Here is a 23,168-nt window from a genome sequence, read left to right on the forward strand (position 1 = left end):
CATGTTTTGCTTTATTCATTATTGACGTGTTTCTTGCAACTTTTCGTTGTATATTTTTTACGTGAGATTTCCAGTTCAATTTATCATCAATCATTCATTCATTTAAATGCTAGTGAACTTCTCTTGGTTGGTGATTTAAATTTTGACTGGTTGACTTCCTCTTCTGATAACCTTAAAGCTGTATGCAACTCACTAAACTTAACTCAATTAATCACTTCCCCAACTCGACCCAATACTAAAAACTCCTCAAAATCATCTTTACTTGATCTAATTCTAACCAACGCTCCCCATAAGTACACTGGCACTGGGGTGTTTGCCAATGACTTGAGTGACCATTGTACAATTGCAGCGGTAAGAAACTGCAAGCTACCAAAATCAAAACCCACTATTACATGCAAAATAAATATTAAAAACTTTTGCCTCCCAGCTTTTATATACGATTTAGCTGCCTTTCAGTGGAACAGAGTTGCTTTAATTGATGATATTGAGATAGCGTTGAAATACTTTTATAATGAATTTCAACGTATAGTCAATAAACATGCTCCCTTTCGAAAACTTAGAGTTAAAGGTCGAAATAATACTTGGTTTTCCTTTGCAATTGGAAACCTTCTCAAAGAGAGAGACTTTGCTTGGGCCAGGGCTCGAAAAACAAAGACAGGGGCTGACTGGCTTAGCTTTCGCCATCTTAGAAATAAATGTACTTCGCTTGTTAAGAGGGCCAAGTCTGATTTTTACCTGCATGAATGCAAAAAACATATAAATGATCCCAAAAAGTTTTGGCAAACCATAAAAGCTTCTTTAAATCATGTGACAACAAATGACTTTCCAAGTCCTTTAATTACTCAATCTGGTACTTTGTCTGATAAGACAACTATATCAAATTGTTTTAATGAGTATTTTGTTTCTGCCGGATCCTTGTTTGAGTCGTTGAATCCCCAATTGTCAAATGTTGGTTTAACTAATGTTAATATACCAAATACACCACAGGCTGTAAATAGACGCAGCACCTGCACTTTTGAGTTCACACCTGTATCAATATCCGAGGTAAACAGTGCACTAAAGAGCCTGGACACAACTAAAGCAGCAGGACCTGACCAAATTGAACCCTTTTTCTTAAAATTGGCTGCTGATTTTGTTGCTGAGCCTCTCTCGCATATTTTTAACCTAAGTCTAACAAGTAAAAGCATTCCAAAAATCTGGAAATCGGCCTTTGTTCTTCCCCTGCTAAAAGGGGGTGAACCCACAAATATAAATAATTACAGACCAATTTCTAAATTATGCATTTTAGCAAAATTGTTTGAGAAGATCATCAGTAACCAGCTAGAGGATTTTTTAGAATCAAACAATATTATATCTCCATTTCAATCTGGTTTTAGAAAACAGCATAGCACTATTACAGCTGCTCTTAAGGTCCTCAATGATTTAATCGAGGCTGTAGACGGCAAGAAATATTGTGTCGCCCTATTTATTGATTTGTCAAAAGCATTTGACACAGAAGACCACAGTCTGTTAATTCAAGCCCTTCATCACGTTGGATTATCTAAAAATGCAGCTGCTTGGTTCACAGACTATCTCTCCAGCAGAACACAACGTGTACAGGTGGCTGGGACCACCTCTTCATTACTGGACATTACCAAAGGCGTTCCACAAGGCTCAGTGCTGGGGCCCATTTTATTTTCTATCTACATAAATAATCTTTGTAATAATTTGTCAAATGCAATGTACCATTTTTATGCAGACGACACCATTATTTATTGCTGTTCAACCTCCATCACTCAGGCTTTTGAGTTTTTACAAGCTGCTTTTGATGTCATCCAGGCTCGCTTATTTGATCTTAAATTGGTTTTAAATACAGATAAAAGCAAGGTAATGGTTTTCTCTCATTCAAGGGTGCTACTGGAAAATATTCCAAATATTGTAACATCAAATGGAAACCCTATAGAGCAGGTCTTAAATTACAAGTACTTGGGTTTTACACTTGATCAGGAGCTTTCATTTAAAGCCCATATTAACAACTTGGTCTCTAAGCTTAGGGTAAAGCTTGGTTTCTTTTTTAGAAATAAAAACTGCTTCTCTCTTAAAGTCAGAAAGAAATTGGTGACAGCAACTATCTTGCCTGTAATTGATTATGGAGACGTGCTTTATTTTAGTGCTTCATCTAAATGCCTCCAGTCCTTGGACACTGTTTTTCATTCAGCACTAAGATTTGTTACTGGCTGTCGTAGTCTCACCCACCATTGTCAACTGTATATGAAGTCAGACTTATCTTCATTGAGTGCACGCAGATACACACATTGGCTGACTATCATTTATAAGGCTCTTTTAGGTTTAATACCTCCATACTTGTGTACTCTGTTACAAAGAAAAAGCAGCTCTTACGCATTACGTTCTAACAATTTGTATGTTTTAACTGTTCCTCATGTACGGACTGAATTTGGCAAAAGAGCTTTTGGCATTGCTGCCCCTATGGCATGGAATGCATTGCAGACTAAACTGAAACTTACAGAACTACTTCCATTTGGAGCCTTCCGTTCTGTCCTGAGGGACAAACAGCGAGAGACGTTTGCACAGTGCCTGTGTTTTTAAAGATGTAAATCTCTGTTGTTTTACAGTTCTCTTATGTATTTTAAAATGTATGTCTTAATGTATTATTTTTGAAACTGCTCTGTGACATGTGCTGTTGACCTCTTGGCCAGGTCACCCTTGTGAAAGAGATCTTGATCTCAATGGGTTTTCTTATCTGGTTAAATAAAGGTTCTATAAAAAGAAGCTGTTTTTTTGTCACTACATGGCGCACATCGGTGTTGTTGTGTGCCTGCCAAGATTATGTGAAAATAATCATTTATCCTACTGTTCCTTGTCTTTCCTCAAAATCAACTGGTCTTATACAGAGCTCCTCTCCCTCTGACTGACAGCTTTACTTAATGGGCAAATAAGTATGTCCACCTCAAGATGTAATGCTTTGACAATGTGTAACACAAATATACAACATCGTAACAACACTTACAGGTCGGAAAAGATGAAAATCATCATAGATCTCCTTTAAGATACAATGGAGTAAGACTAGTCATTAAAGAGTCATATTATATATTTTCTTCTATTTTTAAAATACTTTATTTTGGTCTACATAACATGTAATGATGGTTCTTTGGTCAAAATGTTGCATAGATTTTTCTGAAAAGACAATTTTTGGCTTCCTTCAAAAAACGGTTTTGAAGGGAGGAGTTGTTAGATGCAAATGAAGCCCTCCTTAGCACGCCCCCTCCTCCTAGCATTTTGTCTTTTCCCCAGCAGCCTTGTCTAGTAGTATTTGTTTTTTGTTTTGCTTTGCTAAGATCATATGTAATATGGACACCAGTGATCCCATACATATAGGTAGTGGGTAGTGGCCAAGTGGACTTGGCAACTACTTCAGGGCGTGACGACCCTGCCTGACACGAGTCCCGGGCTCAGCTGGCTCCGGCTGACAGTACCCGGTATAACGGAGTGGAGCCCCGCAGGCGGTCTGGTGTTCGATACGACACTTTTCCGGCAGCTCCTGCAGCCAAACTGATGCCAAACGTATTGCTATGCTTTCCTTTGGACTACGTTAGTAAGGCCGAGAGGGGGATTCTGACGAATGGGCTACCCAGGATCTCCACACCTCTAGCCCAGGCTTGCGCCAAAAAACTGGAGAGGCTACTTCAGTGCCACTGTCAAAAGTAGCAGAAACAACACGGGAGATAGCAGTTACGAGTTATAAGCCGTTTTCGATTGGCATAGGATATCGGCGCTACGGGTTATCTCCGTCGGTGGGAGGGACCATTGCGTCCTACTGGTCAGTTACCGCCCACCTTAAGCTGGGCAGCCCCCGGTTAATAAGGTACTGACCCGCCACAGGCCGCCTGCTTCATCGGGTGCTTGGAGCTTAAAGGACTGACTTGACAAGCGGACTGTAAATACTGCACCAGGCAAACAACGAAAACAGAAAAAACTGCCAGTCTTGCGTTTAGCAAGCTGGAACGTCAGGACAATGAGTCCTGGCTTCTCGGAAGATCTACCCACGGTTGATGACAATCGGAAGACGGCCATCATCAACCGCGAGCTCAAGAGGCTCAACATCGATATTGCTGCCCTGCAGGAGACAAGACTCCCCTCAGACGGCTATATCAGAGAAGAAGACTACACCATATTTTGGCAGGGAAGAGAGCCTCAGGAACAACGTCTGCATGGCGTCGGACTTGCAGTGAGGAACTCCTTACTCTCCTCAACTGAACCACCAAATGGAGGCACAGAACGCATACTTTCTCTTCGCCTGTCAAGTGCTTCAGGTCCAGTAAACATCCTGAGCATTTATGCTCCTACTCTTTGCAGCTCTGCAGAGGCAAAGGATCAGTTCTACAATCATCTGGACTCTATCATCACTGACATTCCTGCCACTGAGCACCTGTTCTTACTAGGAGACTTCAATGCTCGAGTGGGATCAGACCATGACTCCTGGCCCAAATGCATAGGACACTTTGGCATAGGAAAACTAAACGAGAATGGACAGAGACTACTAGAACTTTGTTCTTACCACCACCTTTGTATTACCAACACATTCTTCTCGACAAAGCCACATCACAGGATTTCCTGGAGGCATCCCAGATCAAAAAGTTGGCATCAACTAGATCTAATCATCACAAGAAAATCGTCAATGAACTGCGTTCAAATCACCCGCAGCTATCACAGCGCTGACTGTGACACGGACCATTCACTGATTGGCAGCAGGGTGCGTCTTCAGCCCAGACGGATTCACCGTACAAAGCAGAAAGGTCGCCCACGCCTAGATACTGCCAAAATGCATGCCCCCGACCTACGTGAATGCTTCGCCGAGTCCATCGAAAATGCACTCCAGGACTGTCCTGCTGGTAATGCTGAAGAACGATGGAACTACATCCGCGATGCTGTTCACAGCACAGCCATGGCCATCTATGGTAAGAGAGAAAAGAAGAACCCAGACTGGTTTGTCGCTGGGCTTGCAGAGATGGAGCCCATCATCGAAGCCAAGAGAACAGCCCAAATGAGTTATAAGAACGATCCATCTGCAAAGACACTTGAAGCTCTCAGGAAGACAAGAAATAATGCCAAACGCATTGCAAGGAAATGTGCTAACAGCTACTGGCTCGGCCTCTGCGAGAGTATCCAACTGGCTGCAGATAACGGTGATTCTCGTGGCATGTATGAAGGTATGAAGAGAGCTTTCGGACCAACTACCAAGAAGGTAGTGCCACTGAAATCCTCCACTGGAGAAGCCATCACAGACTGTGGGCTCCAGATGGAAAGATGGGTCGAGCACTATCAGGAACTCTACTCCCGGGATATTGCAGTCAATGACATTACAATTGAAAGCATCGAGAACCTACCTGTCATGGATGATCTCGACAAGCTCCCAACCTTAGCGGAGCTCAAGAAGGCAGTCAACTCCCTTACCTGTGGCAAAGCTCCGGGGAACGATGGCATTCCCACTGAGATCATCAAGAACAGTAAGGACACTGTTCTTCTAGACCATCTTCATGAGCTTCTATGTCAATGCTGGGATGAAGGAACAATTCCTCAGGATATGCGTGACTCAAACATCATCGCACTGTACAAAAATAAAGGAGATCGCAGCGACTGCAACAATTACCGTGGAATATCCCTCCCAAGCACTGTCGGGAAGACCTTCGCTAGAGTGTTACTCAACAGACTGCAATTGCTTGCGGCCCGTGTATATCCAGAATCGCAATGTGGATTCAGGTCGGGGAGATCGACCATCGACATGATATTTTCTATCAGACAATTACAAGAGAAATGCCGTGAGCAGAGACAACCATTGTATATCGCCTTCATCGACCTTACAAAGGCCTTCGATTTAGTTAGCAGGAAGGCTCTCTTCAAGCTTTTGCACAAGATAGGCTGCCCAGCAAAGCTGCTAAAGCTGATAACATCATTCCATGAAGATACGCAAGGAACTATCCAGTATGACGGCTCCGCATCAGCCCCATTCCCAATTGAGAATGGAGTGAAGCAAGGATGCGTGCTTGCTCCCACGCTCTTCGGAATCTTCTTCTCGTTGCTACTGTCAGAAGCATTCAAATCATCTGACGATGGTGTTTACCTGCACACAAGGAGCGACGGGAAACTGTTCAACCTCGCACGTCTCCGGGCAAAGACTAGAGTGCGTAGAGTCCTCATCAGAGAGATGCTCTTCGCAGATGATGATGCTCTGGCCTCACCATCAGAGGAAGCACTACAGAGGCTGATCAACAGCTTTTCTGATGCATGCAAAGACTTTGGCTTAACTATAAGCCTCAAGAAGACAAACATTATGGGACAAGATATGCGCAACATTCCAAGGATCTCCATTGGAAACCACACCCTGCAAGTTGTTGAGAACGTCACCTATCTTGGCTCAACCATATCCAGCAATCTCTCTCTCGATGCCGAGATCAACATCCGCATCGGCAAAGCATCTACAACGATGGCTAGACTCTCCAAGCGTGCTTGGGAGAACAGACTGCTAACCATCAACACGAAAAATAAGATCTATCAAGCCTGTGTTCTTAGCACTCTACTTTATGGCAGTGAGTCATGGACCTCGTATGCACGCCAAGAGCGCCGTTTGAACTCCTTCCATCTTCGGTGCCTAAGGCGGATTCTGGGAATTAAATGGCAGGATCGCATTCCGAATAAGGATATCCTCGAGAAAACAGGAATGAAGACAATCTTCGCTCTCCTTACACAACGACGTCTGAGATGGCTTGGCCATGTAAGTCGAATGGATGACTCTCGCATTCCAAAAGACATGCTGTACGGAGAACTGGCCTCTGGAACAAGGGCTGTGGGAAGACCTGTCCTTCGATTTAAAGATGTGTGTAAGCGTGATATGAAGGCCAGTGACATCAACCAATTAAACTGGGAAGCTTCTTCAAATGAACGTTGGAAATGGAGGAAGTTAGTGGAGGAGGGCGTACATCAGAGTGACTTAAGAAGAGTAAGACAATGGGAGGAGAAGCGTGAACGTAGAAAGCAAACAGTCACACCCCCACTGAATCAACCAACAATACAATATGTGTGCAGGAACTGCAACAAAGCATGTCGGTCAAGAATTGGCTTATATAGTCACAACAGGCGTTGCACAGGAATTGACATTTGAGCGCAAAACTCTATTGTCTCTCGAGACAAACAGATGCCAGCAATAGATCCCCACCAGCCATCGATCATGATCAAGTGGTGTACAGTAAGCTACATCGCGACTGTAACAATGGATTATATTACCAGCTGGTCCATTACCAAACACAGTAGCCACTGATCCAATTACAAGTGTTTTTTAGGAAAATAGTTTTTTATTTTGCCGGGGACGGTGACGCTATTGTCTTACATTGAAAGGCTAAGCTAGCTACACAACGTTAAACATACAGCTAACATTGTTAACATATCGTTCACACATTTCTAAACTACTCCTATTGCTTACCGTTTCATTGTTTCCCCCATTTCCACAAATAGTAGGCTACAAGCCCACCATTAAAAGTAGTTTCTCTGAAAATCTAAGGTTTGTGGGTGAATCAGGACTCTTCTTTGTACACACCCGAATTGACTTCTTCACTGATGATGGCAAATTGCCACAATTTATACAAGTTAAAAGTAAGGCATTTTTTCACTTAAGATGAGAGCGACTTCTGCTGGTTAAAGCAACCAAGAACAGCAATTTCCTTCATTGGGTTTCATTGTGGTACACCCAATCCTACATAAATTAAAAATGGCTGACTCGTGCAACAATGTTTGGGTAAATTTCTCCCATATGCGGATGATCCGTACCGTTTGGAGGAATTATGAAGGAGGGTAAGTATGAAGGGGGTTAAGATTGCTTTATAAATATCTCAGCAATGTTTTGATTTCAATTTTGGGGGGATTAATGCAGATCCCAAATACGCACAAGCAGGTACCAATAGGTAAGAAAAGTTTGTAAGTAAATTTTGCATAATAGCTAAGCTAGCTAGCTTTCTTGTTTAAACCAGTCTAGTTGCGTTCAATTCAATGCCCTAAGACCACTAAAGTAAGTATTAATTTGAACTGAAATAAGGCATTTTGTTTTTCCGTGATAACATCCCTATTTGGCAGTCTCAGATGAACCTACCTTAACATGCAAACTCATCATGGTCCAGAACCCGTTATCTGCAAACCATACACACACATACTGTAAAAAAACATTGATTTCAATGTGTGGTGCAAGTTATTAATTTATTCATTATGATCTATGAAGGTTTGTTGTCAACACATTAGTAGGTTCAACTCCTGAGGAGTTGAACACTCTTCGATGGGCATGCAGAGCCTATCGACGTAACAACACACATACCATGGACCATGGACTGCACATATGCACACATACCTCCACCCCATGCCTTTGCCACCACATAACTCCTTAGGTGTGATGGAAGGCTGGAGCAGCGCCAAAAGGGATGCAGCTTCGTCATCGGAAGCCCCCCCTTGTGGTTTCTGTGTCGTAACATGTGTATATGTGCTTATCGTGGCTATCAAGTTTTTTTTTCCTGGCCCCAGACTGAGTCCTCCCCACATAGAAGCCTACGTGTAGTAATTTAAATTTTTTTACGGGGCACCTTAAATAGCAACCCATCAGCGTTCCTGGTCCGTCACTCTGTACAATGTGCAATAACAATAAAGTACACTTCCTTCCTTCTTCCTTACTCAGGCCCTTCAAACATTGCACATTATTGTTTCAACTCAAAGGATGAACACAAATTATTTTGAATCATATCAAGGCTGACAAAATACACGCATGAATAGGACACAAGGACCTATTTGATTAGTTTTTTTTTTTAAAAAGGATGTATTTTCTTTTTGACACCAACAAACCTCTCAGTTTACAGAGCAACAGAAGGCATATAATAACACTTTAACTTCAGAGGCACAAAAACAGGAAAGTTGAACTACTTTAAGTTGCACGTTTGTCTTTTTCTTTTTCTTTTTCTTTTTTTTCTCGGTGCAACAGTTATCGTCTTTAAACGGCACTGACTGTTCAGACAATGCAATCAGGAGGTACACGAGGGAAAAGGGGACAGAGGAGGTACATGTGGTTCAGAACGGTAACGAGTCCAGGAAATTGATGAACAACATTGATCAAATGCAACAAAAAACTGGTAGAGAGAAGGGACAAGTTAATAAAAACAGGAAGAGGAGCGCCCGTTGTTCACAGAGCCCCGCTTATCATTCTCATCTGGTGAGCAGCCCCATCACAAACTCTTAAGATGTTTGCATTGGACTAAATATTGTATGATATATTATAGATTATTATAGCATCATTTCATACATTATTATCACAAAAACACTAAGTTGGAACAAATGCATAAAAAACTGTTACATGATGAAAATGTTGGGTTGGACCAAAACTGTTACTATGGATTTATTGCTTTGTACAGTACAGAGAGAAGTTTGGTCCAGACTGCAACCTTGTGGCCGATGGTCTGCGTGTGCTCTCTTAGAAAATGGAACTTTCCGCTCAAAGCCGTGTTTGCTTTTCACCTTTGGTTAATTGTGCAAAGAAATGGAAACATCAGTAACAGTTTCTGAGACAAAGACACGCCGACTCGAAAGAAAGAGGCTGCACCACAAAGTTCCATGCATTGGTACGCATTCGCACACGTTTATATCGTGAAGTGCTGATGAATGAATGGTCTTCATACGACAGATGTGGCCCCCTCTAGTGATTCTAAGGTGGGGTGCATCGTCTCAATCGTTGAAATCAAGAATACTCTGATTGTTGCAAACATTAGGCCAATAGTTACACCTAATAACTCTATTATCACTATTTGCCCAGATGGAACATCTTCAAGTATTTTACTGAATAATTATCTATTTTGTATAAAAACATCAATTTGCTTTATGTTTTATTGACATAGCAACAACATACAGTGGTACCTTCATTTTTGTATGATATGATTTTCAACATTTTTTGCTGACATTTTGCTCTGGTTTTCATAACCCCCTGAGGACCATTCAGCGTCCTCTGCAGTGGATGTTTTTGTTTTGTACAGTAGGGTATTTTTTTTTTCCTGAAATGTTTAACTCTGACAAAATGAATCTACCAAAAACAAATGTCCACTGCAACAAACGTTGGTTCTTAGGAGGAATCATCATACTGCCACAAACTAGTCTACAGAAACAAATGTGTTGGCCCACGTGTTGGTGACAGAAACAGTTTTTTTTTTTTTAAATTGAGTACAACGGCTAAATAATCCACCATAGGGCCAAAAAAAGTTGTGAGTGCCAGCACTTTGATAAAAAGGTGAGAAACACTATTAAATGTAAGAACTTGTAGCATCCACATGGCTTAACCCCTCCCTTACTACAGTGGAACCTCGATTTATGAACCCCTCATTGTACAAACAAGCTATTTTGTGGAGGACAGCTCAACTCATTGTTGCTGTTTTGACTTTCTCGGGATGTTCATTCGGTTGCAGCTGGATTGTTCAGTTTGTCTTAGGAGACGTTTCGCTTCTCATCCATAGGCTTCATTAGTCCATGGTCTTAAGACGAAATGTCTTCTGAGACAAACTGAAGAGTCGAGTTGCGATCGATTAAATGCCCTGAGAATACAATGACCTGGATGAATGACAACATCCATTGAGTTGTTTTGACTTTGTTATTAAATCGAAGGCTGATCCATCACTCCCTTGTTATGTTTGTTTGCTATACAGTACTGTATAACACTTTATATTCTGTTCAAAGGGTACAAACTTTGACAAAAATATGGACTTTTGTCAAAGCTGGAACCTATTATTCATTTTTACATTGTTTCATGTGGAGCATTTGCTTCAATATACAATGTTTTTCTAATTACGAACTCTGTTTAAGAAGCCAATTACATTTGTAAATTGAGGTTCCCAAGTACTGTTTATGCCAGGAGTGTCAAACATACGGTCCGAGGGCCGGATCAGGCCAGTGAACAGGTTTTATCCGGCCCGCGGGATGAGTTTGCTAGGTATAAAAATTAACCTGAAATTTTTGAATGAAAGAAACAGCTGTTCTAAATGTGGCCACTGGATGTCGCAATTGCAAGTCTTTGTATCTTTGTAGATGATGCTACATATGAACAAAATAAACCATATGATGTTAGTGCACCAGTCGAGGAAAATGATCAAACTACATAAATATCATCTTGTAATTTGATTTTGGTATAATTTTTTTATCTTGAGAGATTGAAAATGAACACCAATGAGTTGACTGATGAACATTATCACATAACTTATTCAGAAAATATAAATAACGACAAATAAAGTATATATACTATTAACTGCAACAGGTAATTATAAAAAAAAAAAAATGATTTGTACAATTTCAGAATGTGCTTGTTCTATTTTTAAGCAAAGAAAACAATCTCAAGTAGTCTTTATTTTTAAGTTATCATGCTGTGATTTTACCACCCCTGCCCACTTGAGTAGATTTTTCTACATGTGGCCCCCGATCTAAAATGAGTTTGACACCCCTGGTTTACGCCATCTTTGCCTACAAGAGTTTATAATTAAAGGTAAAAGTGATATTAAATGTTTATTTATCCATTTCAGCCATCATTTATACATATTTCGCATTGATTTCTGTTTGTAAAAATGATAATTATTCGCTATAAGATTAGTTTTATGTCAATATTGTTGGGTGTATGGAACGTAGTAATTAGATTGACATTATTCCTTATGACAAAAACCATTTTCCACTTTTTGTTATACCTTTTGGAACTGATTACTAATGAAAAACCAAGGTACCACTGTATATATTATCCATTCGCTACATCCTCTGGTAATATAGTAACATATTTATATTAACAAATGTGCTTTAAGTTATGTGCATTCTCTATTTCCATATAATTGTGCTGCGCTAATATATTGATACTGTTATACGATTTGGCTAATTTTGTCTCTGAATTGCACACACACCCTTAAATGTTCTTTTTTTTTTTTTTTTTTTTTTCACACCAATTATTTTGGACAATAAAATGCTGTAAACACATGATTATCTCATTCGTTTCATAATTCCAGATGTGCTCATTATTTAAAGTCAACCATTTTTGCGGTAACAAAAACAACTCTTGCACTACAGCGCTGAGATCTGACATGGAGCGCACACAGCAAACATCAGAAAGAGACACCTTAATTCAAGATGACCAGTGAGGAACCAAAAAAAAGTGTGCTTTTAGGAGCGATACGGTACAATCGGTCAACGGTTTACGATGCTGTGCAGTGGTACGTTTATAGACGCTGATGTCTGAGTGGCAGCTTTATGTACTCTAACCAGTAGCAGGTCATGTGACTAACGATGGGGACCCTACACAGGCTTCACTCGTTCTTTGGGAAGCCTTTGCTGATGAGGATTTTCACATTAAAAGACAGTTTCACTCCAAATAATTATATCTATTATCCATATGCGTAATAATACATTTACTGCCAATTTGATGTGCCTCACATCTTTTTAATCAAATAGGCTATTTTAGTTTTTTTTATACATTATACTTCTTGTGCAATTACAACAATAGATTGTGATTTTTATTTTTTCTAAATATTTCTATTTCGATGATATTATATTGGACTATATCGACGCACGCTCAAGAAGTTTACACATGTATCGGTGTGTGTGTTTGGTCTACGAGTATCCCTCCTCCTGCCTGTATCCGTAGCCTCCTCCCTGGGACTCCTCCTGCACGTACTCCTCCGTCTTTTCCCAGCTGGCGGCCCAGCCTCCGTTGACCTGCGTGGTGGCGCCGTACGACTTGGCGGGCCCTCCCTGAGCGACGTAACTCTGCGTGATGTCGCCCGTCTCCTCTGCCAGCTCGTCCTCGTCGATGAAGCCACACTTCTCTTCGCTGGTCAGCTCGGGGTCGGCCCACGGCTGTTTCTCCCCCGATGCGAAGATGCCGTAGAATATCACACCCCCGTAGTGCACCATGGAGGCTATTAGGAACACGTACTGCCACTCTTCTCGTGTCTGAAGGGGCCGAAGAAGGAGAGAATACGGATAAGATGAGTTCCTCAAACATGCAGATAGCAGTAGAAACAGCCTTTATTGCATAAATAAGGCATATCTTGAGAGATAAGCAGACTTTAACATAGTCCAACTCAAAATCTCAGGGGTGTCCTGAAATTCAAACATAACGTGGTGAATTCCGCATTCAAGGCTCAAACGTTATCTATAGCGTGGGTGAAACCGTAGAAATTAAACTGTCTTCTAGCCTAAGAGTGTTCAACCTCGCGGTAAAAAAATGTGTTGTTGGGAAACTATCAAAAACATGACGAGTTGTTTGGACTACCTCAACTGTGGGACACAGGTGCAAAATAACTCGCTGTGGAATAAGGGACATAACACACCAGATAAGGCTTCAGAAGACGAAAGATACCCAGGCAAGATGGAGCTAATCTTATGGTCGCTCAATGCTGTTGACAAAGTGTTTTCCAGCATATGTCATTCTTGTTTTGAAATTGTCATGTATCCATCAAATCTGTTGTTGAAACTTGGGCTATACAACCAACATATAAGTTGATTGTAAATTAGGGGCGGGGATAAGCAGTCTTGCTTTTTTCCCGTATCCCATTTCGGTGGGTGCCGTTGCATGTCTGTCAAATTACAAAGAGTGATGAAGTGTTGGTATATATGTCTGCCGGAATAAATACATTAATTCATTCAAAATAACTACTAAAACAAGGCATAACATACTCTATAACCAAAGTACAGCACTGTTGTGGCCCCCATTTTTGAAAACAGCTCTATAATTTCTGACTGTCTGTGAGGCCTTGAATTTGAACAAGTCTAGCCTTTTTGAGAATGCGACCCCTGCAGTAAGCTAACCATGAATATGTCCCATTAAAAGATAATAATGTCCAAAATATACAATAAATATCGTTGCTTCCCGACAGAGGCACTCATTCTCTTTTGCTCGTTCTGAGCTCCATTCTAATCCCAAAACACCAATAGCTCCAATGCTCATGCCAGCATTTCAAAATATGGGAGAATTTCCCAGGCAAATGGGTGAAAATAAAGGAATTTTCATTTTCCTCAAAAATCGCCAATAAATCAACAAAAAATAAATAAATGAATAAATAGATAAAACTCCTGTTACTTGAATCACAATATTGGCAATAACCACTTTGCTGTCCACTGTGACAAGAGCTAGGCAGTTAGCGTGCCTGATATCATAGAATAAAATGATATAAACTATATGATATAAAGTTAAAGTTAAAGTCCCAATGATTGTCATACACAAGTTTGTCCTCCGCATTTGACCCATCCGCATGTTCATTTGGTGATTTAACCCCCAATTTCAACCCTTGATGCTGAGTGCCAAGCAGGAGACAATGGGTCCCATTTTTTCATTGAGTACAGGGTTTGAACTCACGACCTCCCAGTCTCAGGGCGGACACTCTAACCACAAGGCCACTGAGCTGAGCATATAAGGCTTCCTAGTGAGAAAACTGTTGTTTTGCATAAATGAAAATAAAAACACAATTCCAGGCGCTTTCATAGCACCTATATTTGAAACATTTTTCAAGATTAATTTCTTAATGGATCTCACAGAAAGTATGAGGATGTGTTTTCAACTGCCTGCTTTTCTTTAGGTAAAGATGATAAGTGTCCTAATTGTCAATATACTTACACAAATGTTGGATTTTTGCCAGAAATGTATTATCCGTCGTTTTCATGTGCTTCCATCTGTCATGATTACTTATGTCAGTTTGTATTTTGTTAGTTGTATCCCTGTCTTCTGTATCATTGCTCTTCCCTTTGTTATACTTCCCTGAATTTGAACTTTAACAGCCACATTAAGTTAATACCATCAGCAGCTTTTTATCACCTGGAAAGCGTTGCCAAAATCAGAGGAATAATGTCTGAGTCAGACTTAGAAAGACTAGTCCATGCCTTTGTCTCCAGCAGGTTAGACTACAGTAATGGCCTTCTGACTGGGCTCTCTAAACAAGCTGTAAAGCAGATGCAGTACATCCAAAATGCTGCTGCTCGAGTCCCGACTAGAACGGGGAAATACAACCATTATAGGCCTGTATTAAGGTCACTGCACTGACTTCCTGTTGCTCAGAAAATATACTTTAAATTTACTTTAAAACGGCTCTGATTGTGTACAAGTCTTTTCATGGCCTTGTGCCAAAGTCAATCTCTGAAATGTTAGGGTATGGTCTCCTGCTGGTGCCTGGAGTCAGGACCAAATATGGTGACGCTCTGTTTCAGTTTTATGCTCCTAAAATCTGGAAAAGTCTTCCAGAAGATGTGAGACAGGCCTCAACGTTGACAATGTTCAAACCCAGGCTAAAAGCACTTTTATTTGACTGGCATATGACAACTGAAAGTATTTTACCTACACTAGTTTATCTTAATTTGAATTATGATTGTTTTTATGATGATCTTATTTTCTGATTTTAATTTTAATTATTATTTATTTCAATATTTATTTTATATTCTTATGTTTGTCTTCTTGTAATTTTCTGTAAAGCACTTTGTGTACACCTTCACTTTTTGTTTAGTTTTATGCCAGAGCACGTGTTTTTATATTTCTTATTAAGTCTTTTTAGGTTCACCTTGCCAGGGTTGTATTGTCCAGTAAAACTTTTCATGAACCCAACTCACCTTAATGTGTGTTCCTAAATTTGTGTTGGATGTCTTAGATGAAGAGAGCAGCGATGATTTTGGTTTACAGAGTAAACAACTAAAAACTAAGGCTTGGGACTTTGTTTTCTCTAGATGCACACATTTGTCTAAATATGGCCAAGGACACACATTATTGTGGGTTTCCTGCACATCATCTTCATCACTCGAGGAAAAATCTAATCTGCGGGAGAGAATCCCTCTGCCAATTTCAGCTATGTTTCTTTTTTTTTTTGGAGTCGTCAGCTTGAAGCGTCCCTCTGTCTCTGATTCCCTGGTCATCACGTGACATGAGTGCGTGACTGTTTTGACTTTGCTTGTTAGTTTCGATGATCCGCCATATCTTGCCTCTCTGATTCTCCAGTCCGTAATGTTTCGGCCTAACCTTATATTAGCCAATTGTGACTCACCATACGAACTCCAACCAATCATGGATTTTCGTTGTATGTATGGATGTTCTCATTCATTCCTTCACTAACTCAGGTAATTGAATTTACTCTGTTTTTTTTTTTGGCCTGGATTTGCAGTCCATTTTCTCTCTTTGTAGCTTGTAGCTTTTACATAAGATACACTATATTGCCAAAAGTATTTGGCCACCCATCCAAATGATCAGAACCAGGTGTCCTAATCACTCGGCCCCTTGGTTCCAGTGAAAGGAACTTTGAATCTGCCAGGATACCAAAACATTTTGGACAATTCCATGCACCCAATCTTGTGGGAAAAGTTTGGAGCGGGCCCCTTCCTCTTCCAACATGACTGTGCACCAATGCACCAAACAAGGTCCATAAAGACATGGATGACAGAGTCTGGTGTGGATGAACTTGACTGGCCTGCACAGAGTCCTGACCTGAACCCGATAGAACACCTTTGGGATGAATTAGAACGGCGACTGAGAGCCAGGCCTTCTCGACCAACATCAGTGTGTGACCTCACCAATGCGCTTTTGGAAGAATGGTGGAAAATTCCTATAAACACATTCCACAACCTTGTGGACAGCCCTCCCAGAATAGTTGAAGCTGTAATAGCTGCAAAGGGTGGACCGACATCATATTGAACCCTATGGGTTAGGAATGGGATGGCACTTCAAGTTCATATGTGAGTCAAGGCAGGTGGCCAAATACTTTTGGCAATATAGTGTACCTTGCTACATGGGTCTAAAAACAGCAAAGCGACAGGAACAGCTACTCGTTAAAAAAGTAGCTAAGCTACCGCCAAGCTATTGGGAAATGTCGTTAAGCTTAGGTACATGTAGCTTGTTACTGCCCATCACAGCCCACATCTAAAACTGCTACTGACAATAGCATTGCCTTCCTTGATGCATTGCTAAACAAATCAGTCATGTAAATGAAACAAAAATCATGCCAACGTGACGATTCGGAAAAAAAGCATTTACCTTGTTTTTCGTCATAGCACCAACAATCAGAGGACACACCATGCCAGAGAGGGTACCCACTCCATTGGAAATGCCCATGAGGATACTGGCATAGCGTGGGGCGATATCCAGATGGTTGACATTAAAGCCTGGAAATATGAAACAAGATTGACTATTTATTTATTTGTCATTGTATATAGGTTTGATTTTTTATACCACATTTGGGACACCATGTAATAAAAAAAACAATCTGATTGGTGGATAAAAAGTGACCATCTTGCAGAAGAAATAGGCAGTGCCTCCACCATCTCTCCCCCACACTCTGACTGACTGCTCGCTGCGTTCCGTCTGCCTGACAAATCTCTTGAGACTATGGGCTCTGAATTATTTAACACTACTCCAGGAGAAAGCTGGGGAACAACAGGCAGTAACATTTCGCACACAGTCACAAAAAACCTCAGCATGCTTTCCAACTGAGAGGATATGGTGGTTTTTAGGTTCATCTGGAAAATGCCTCTGATGGCTGATGGCTAGTTAAAAATATCTTAATGTATGTCCCCAAAACAGTGTTGTAGAAGTACTCTGAAATATAAATATTATCATAGTGCTTTTATAATAATCAAAACAAACCATATGGACGACCCTAATTTGTTTTTCTATGAATGACATATACTAACTGAAAATAAATAATCGGACTGCAATAAATACAGTTGATTGATAAATCAGAAAATTATACCATCCACCACATCAAATTGCACGTTTCCAAATCCTTCAGCTGAAGAAACAAATTAGGAATTCAGTTACACCCTGGAACCTAAGATTATAAATATCCCTGTATATTGTTTATTTTTTACCATGATTTTGACACAGTACTGTCTACACCAGGGGTGTCCAAACTTTTTCCATTGAGGGCCGCACACTGAAATATCAAAGCAAGCCAGGGCCATTTTGATATTTTTTATTTTAAAAAAACAATACAATATATTTATAAAAAAAATATACATTTAGGCCTCCACTCAGGTTTGATCCTGGGGACCCCAAAGGGTTTAGGTAAAAAAATATATAAAAAATGTGTCATTATTTAGTATTATTATTATTATTCAAGGTCTAAATCCCAAATCAACATTAGGTCTATCTGTCAATATAAAGTGTTTTTTCAAGATTTAAGTTGTATGCTCTTTTTGTCAAAGAAAACCCAGTTTTTTTGTGGAAAAAACACAAAATATGCAATATTTTCCCCCAATAACATTTTAAAGTGGAATATTTGAGATTATATAATAATTGGAGTTCATAGCATAACTCATAACAACATTAATTAATTATTATCTTTGAGCAACTTAAATAGACACTTAAAAAAAAAAGTCCCACTGAAATTATTGGGGATCCAAAAGGGTCCTGCTCAGTAAAATATAAAAAATAAATCATACTTTTTTTTAAACTTTTAACACAATAGTCTCAAGATCAACTTCAGATCTATCCGTCAATTATAACTTTTGTTGTTGTTTATGTTTTTTGTTTGTTCGTTTTAGGCCCTGCTTTAAACAAAACAGCTTAGTTTTTTATATGGCAGACACAAAATATTTTCCCCAAAAAATATTCCAAAGTGGAATATTTAATGTGATGTAATTGGAGCTTTGAATAGGTCAATAATTCATAATGACATTGATTTTGATTCATTATTATTTTTTAAAGAAAGAAACAGCCTGCATGGCAGCTTTGTGTTATTAGAGTAAACATTGTAACATGTTCTTGTTACATTTCACCTGTTTGCTCTTTTATACCACTTTTTATGTTTTTTATTTTTTTTAATCGTATTTTTAGAATGTGCCGCGGGGCCGTTAAAAAATTACCTGCGGGCCGCAAATGGCCCTCGGGCCGCACTTCTGACACCCCTGGTCTACACTCTACACTAAATTACAGACCAGTAAGGCTTTGATAGTCAATTAAATGTATTGCTCATTGTTTACTGTTCAGCTACTGGGAACCCTTTGGTTTTATACAATGTCATCATATAGGGGGGAAGGCATTGACAATTCTAACAGGCCCACAGCCTGCTGGGGGCCACACACACACAGGCAATGAATGGGGTAGAGGGGCCCACACCGATATTATTTCAGGAGACTCAGAATTCCGAGCAACTGCCCTGTTTTTATGGTTGCTAACACCTTTCTTAGGTGGAATCAATCATTTAGATGTTCACTAACATGACATCTCACAAAATTTCACACACAAAAATCTCCAATAATAACGTGCATTGTGGTGGTTTGAATGCCAAGGCTTCATTTTAATTTAAAGTTAAAGTACCAATGATTGTCACACACACACTATGTGTGGTGAAATTTGTCCTCTGCATTTGACCCATCCCCTTGTTCACCCCCTGGGAGGTGAGGGGTGCAGTGAGCAGCAGCGGTGGCCGCGCCCGGGAATCATTTTGGTGATTTAACCCCCAATTCCAACCCTTGATGCTGAGTGCCAAGCAGGGAGGTAATGGGTCCCATTTTATAGTCTTTGGTATGACTCGGCCGGGGTTTAAACTCACGACCTACCGATCTCAGGGCGGGCACTCTAAACACAAGCCCACTACAAATCGCATGACTTTTGGAAGAGCTTGGCTTTTTTCCACTATACCAGGGGTGTCTCAAGTAGTAATAATTGGCCTACAACGCATTCTGAAGACAAAATAATCCTGTCCAGAGTTGAAGCATCACACAAAAGAAACAAAGAAAACAAATTCTTACTGTATATGGTCGTTGATGATTTCTGTGTCATGTCATGATGAACATGTGTACAATGTCCAAGTGTGCTTAAAGCCCTTAAAAAGGTTTTAATCGGTGAAAAACAGCTAATTATAATAAATATTAATATTAAGAAATTAAATATCTCACTTGGGGAGATTGGATATTACAATAATCTGCTTTATTACTACATTGCATAATACACTCATTTGCTTTATTACTATAACACAGGTGTTTTGTTCAGATAATTCAGCAAATATAGATTTAACTAGGGATTCTCAAACTGTGGTACGCGTACCACCATGTACTGTAGTGGTACGCCAAAGAAGTCTGTAAATATGTACTGTGTGCTAATGTTGTCTGTCTATCTGTGGTGGCCCTGCAATGAGGTGGCGACTTGTCCAGGGTGTACCCTGCCTTCCTCCCGAGTTCAGCTGTGGTAGGCTCCAGCCTGCCCGCCCGCAGCTCCGAGAGGGACAGGCAGTAGAAAATGGATGAATGGATGGATGGATGGATGGATGGACGGATGGATGGATGGATGGAAATGGAGTATCATTGTTGATGACGTTTGTGCAGTGTGTGTAATGTTATAGCTGCCAAAGATATATAAATATGTACTGTATATACTTGTAAATAAACATATGCCTTGTTTTGAATAAATACTCAGGCCTATTGCGCTACTGTATTTTAATGTTGGTCATTATGGTGGTACTTGGATAGCCAAGTGTTTTCTGAGGTGGCACTTGGTGATACACGTTTAAGAATCACTGACCTAAAGTAAATTGTACTGGTTTTAGTATCTTTAATGTACAACATGTGGAAATAGTGTCAAAGTGCTTTGAGTACCTTAAAGGTAGAAAAGCGCTGTACATGTATAGTTTATACATCCTTCCATTTTCACTGTAAAACACGTGTTTAAAAGTGTTGTTTGCAGTGAACACGTGACTGCAGTCGAGAGGGCACTTCAAACGAGATGAAAGCATTAGTATTTTCTTGTGTCTAACTAAGATTATTTTTATTTATTTTTTATAAAATGTTTTATTCGTACCAAGTTGGTTGTCTACTAACCTGATATAGCAAATCCACTGAAGCCCACTGCCAGCACCAGAAAGGATATGGCCACCCCTTTGCTGTGGGAGTATCCTACCACCAGCAGCAGCGTCGCCTCCATGCCAAATCCTAGCAAAGAGGGACGGCAGGTCGGACACACAAGCACACAAAAGTCCACAGGCTATTGGCCGCCACAGTGCCGATTGAATTAAGCTCCATGGTCCGCTCTCAATTACACCAGTGACAGATACCAAATCAATGTGCAATGACAATCAGTATTGTATTTTACAAAACTACACTACCAGGCAAAAAGGGAGCAGTAGCCATGAAACACTGTGACAGTAACACCCTTTAAATGTGCAGAGAGAAGTGTGAAAATTGACACTCGTGTCTTCCTCACCTCCACAGTTCATGATTTTTCTGACTGTAGTTGTTGACAGGATGTTATTGCTGCGCAGGTAGTCCGCCAGCTGGCCGCCAAAGGGCACGATGATGGTCATCACCAGATGGGGCAGTGCAGACACAATGCCAACCTACAATCACAGGAACCCCATCAGCCACATTAGGAGTGAATGATGCTAAATACAGGCATGTAAAAAATATATATATATACCGTATTTTTTGGATTATAAGTCGCAGTTTTTTTCATAGTTTGGCCGGGGGTGCGATTTATACTCTGGAGCGATTTATGTGTGAAATTATTAACACATTACCGTAAAATATCAAATAATGTTATTTATCTCATTCACGTAAGAGACTAGGCGTATATCAGCAATCGTCACACACACACACGTCAACCAATAAAAATTTGGCGGGGGCGGGTCATGGCAGAAGTGCATTGTGAAAAAAAAGATGCTACCTGCTACTACTTCCGTACCTATGAAAATTGATCATTTCAACATTGGTGGTAACTTATAAAAACTGAGAAGGGCTTTAAAGGCCTACTGAAACCCACTACTACCGACCACGCAGTCTGATAGTTTATATATCAATGATGAAATCTTAACATTGCAACACATGCCAATACGGCCGGGTTCGATTAGTAAAGTGCAATTTTAAATTTCCCGCGAAATATTCTGCTGAAAACGTCTCGGTATGATGACATTTGCACGTGATGTCACGGATTGTGCGGACATACTGGGACACCATTGTGGTCAGCTATTAAGTCGTCTGTTTTCATCGCAAAATTCCACAGTATTCTGGACATCTGTGTTGGTGAATCTTTTGCAGTTTGTTTAATGAACAATGAAGACAGCAAAGAAGAAAGCTGTAGGTGGGAAGCGGTGTATTAGCGGCTGGCTGCAGCAACACAACCAGGAGGACTTTGAGTTGGATAGCAGACACGCTACCGTGAGTATGCAGCTTTGGCTTCCAAACATTTGATCGCTTGCCCATACGTGCGTGCCGCTATGTGCATGTCACGTACGTGACTTTGGGGAAATATATGTGATGTATGAACTTTACGGAGGTGAACGGTACTTTGGGCTGTGGGATTGAGTGTGTTGTGCGGGTGTTTGAGTTGTATTGGTGGGTTATATGGACGGGAGGGGGAGGTGTTTGTTATGTGGATTAATTTGTGGCATATTAAATATAAGCCTGGTTGTGTTGTGGCCAATAGAGTATATATATGTCTTGTGTTTATTTACTGTTTTAGTCATTCCCAGCTGAATATCAGGTCCCACCCGCCTCTCACAGCATCTTCCCTATCTGAATTGCTTCCACTGCCCTCTAATCCTTTACTCTCACTTTCCTCATCCACAAATCTCAAATGAATGAGGAAATGGTCGCCTTCTCGGTCCGAATCGCTCTCGCTGCTGGTGGCCATGATTGTAAACAATGTGCAGATGTGAGGCGCTCCACAACCTGTGACGTCACGCTACTTCCGGTACAGGCAAGGCTTTTTTATCAGCGACCAAAAGTTGCGAACTTTATTGTCGATGTTCTCTACTAAATCCCTTCAGACAAAATATGGCAATATCGTGAAATTATCAAGTATAACACAGAATGGATCTGCTATCCCCGTTTAAATAAGAACATTTCATTTCCGTAGGCCTTTAAGGCAGTCCTGCGCAACCTGTGGGAGCAGTGGATGATGGATGGAGAGCACAGCTTCACGGCAACCGGGAGAATGCGCCATGCAACTTTTCTGGATGTCATTGGATAGATCGACAAAGCATGGGCTTCAGTGACAACCGAAACCACCCTGTCCGGATTCAGAAAGGCTGGAATAATTGGAACTGCCACTGACGATGACTCTGACGTAAGCGACGTACCGATAGAAGAGGAAGCGGTGCATTGTCGGCCTTTGGAGTTGGCAGAGTTGTTTAGAAGCGACACAGAGGAAGAAGATTTCA

At 40.6% G+C, this 23,168-nt stretch overlaps 1 protein-coding gene across 2 annotated transcripts in view; it reads right to left on the reverse strand.

Annotated features, from left to right (window-relative positions):
* Positions 1-8,092: 8,092 nt before the first annotated feature.
* The window catches only part of slc17a6b (solute carrier family 17 member 6b), a 31,618-nt gene continuing 16,542 nt past the window's right edge, over positions 8,093-23,168 (reverse strand). For both annotated transcript variants that reach the window (XM_062030969.1, XM_062030960.1), the window contains 4 exons: positions 21,215-21,347; positions 20,833-20,943; positions 17,051-17,178; positions 8,093-12,993 (listed from right to left, as the gene is read on the reverse strand). In XM_062030969.1, coding sequence (XP_061886953.1) covers positions 12,652-12,993; positions 17,051-17,178; positions 20,833-20,943; positions 21,215-21,347 — 714 coding nt within the window. In that variant the 3' untranslated portion in view covers positions 8,093-12,651. The remainder of the gene's footprint in view (positions 12,994-17,050; positions 17,179-20,832; positions 20,944-21,214; positions 21,348-23,168) is intronic.

This window comes from Entelurus aequoreus, linkage group LG02 (genome assembly GCF_033978785.1).
Source record: "Entelurus aequoreus isolate RoL-2023_Sb linkage group LG02, RoL_Eaeq_v1.1, whole genome shotgun sequence".
In the NCBI taxonomy this organism is placed as follows: Eukaryota; Metazoa; Chordata; class Actinopteri; order Syngnathiformes; family Syngnathidae; genus Entelurus; species Entelurus aequoreus.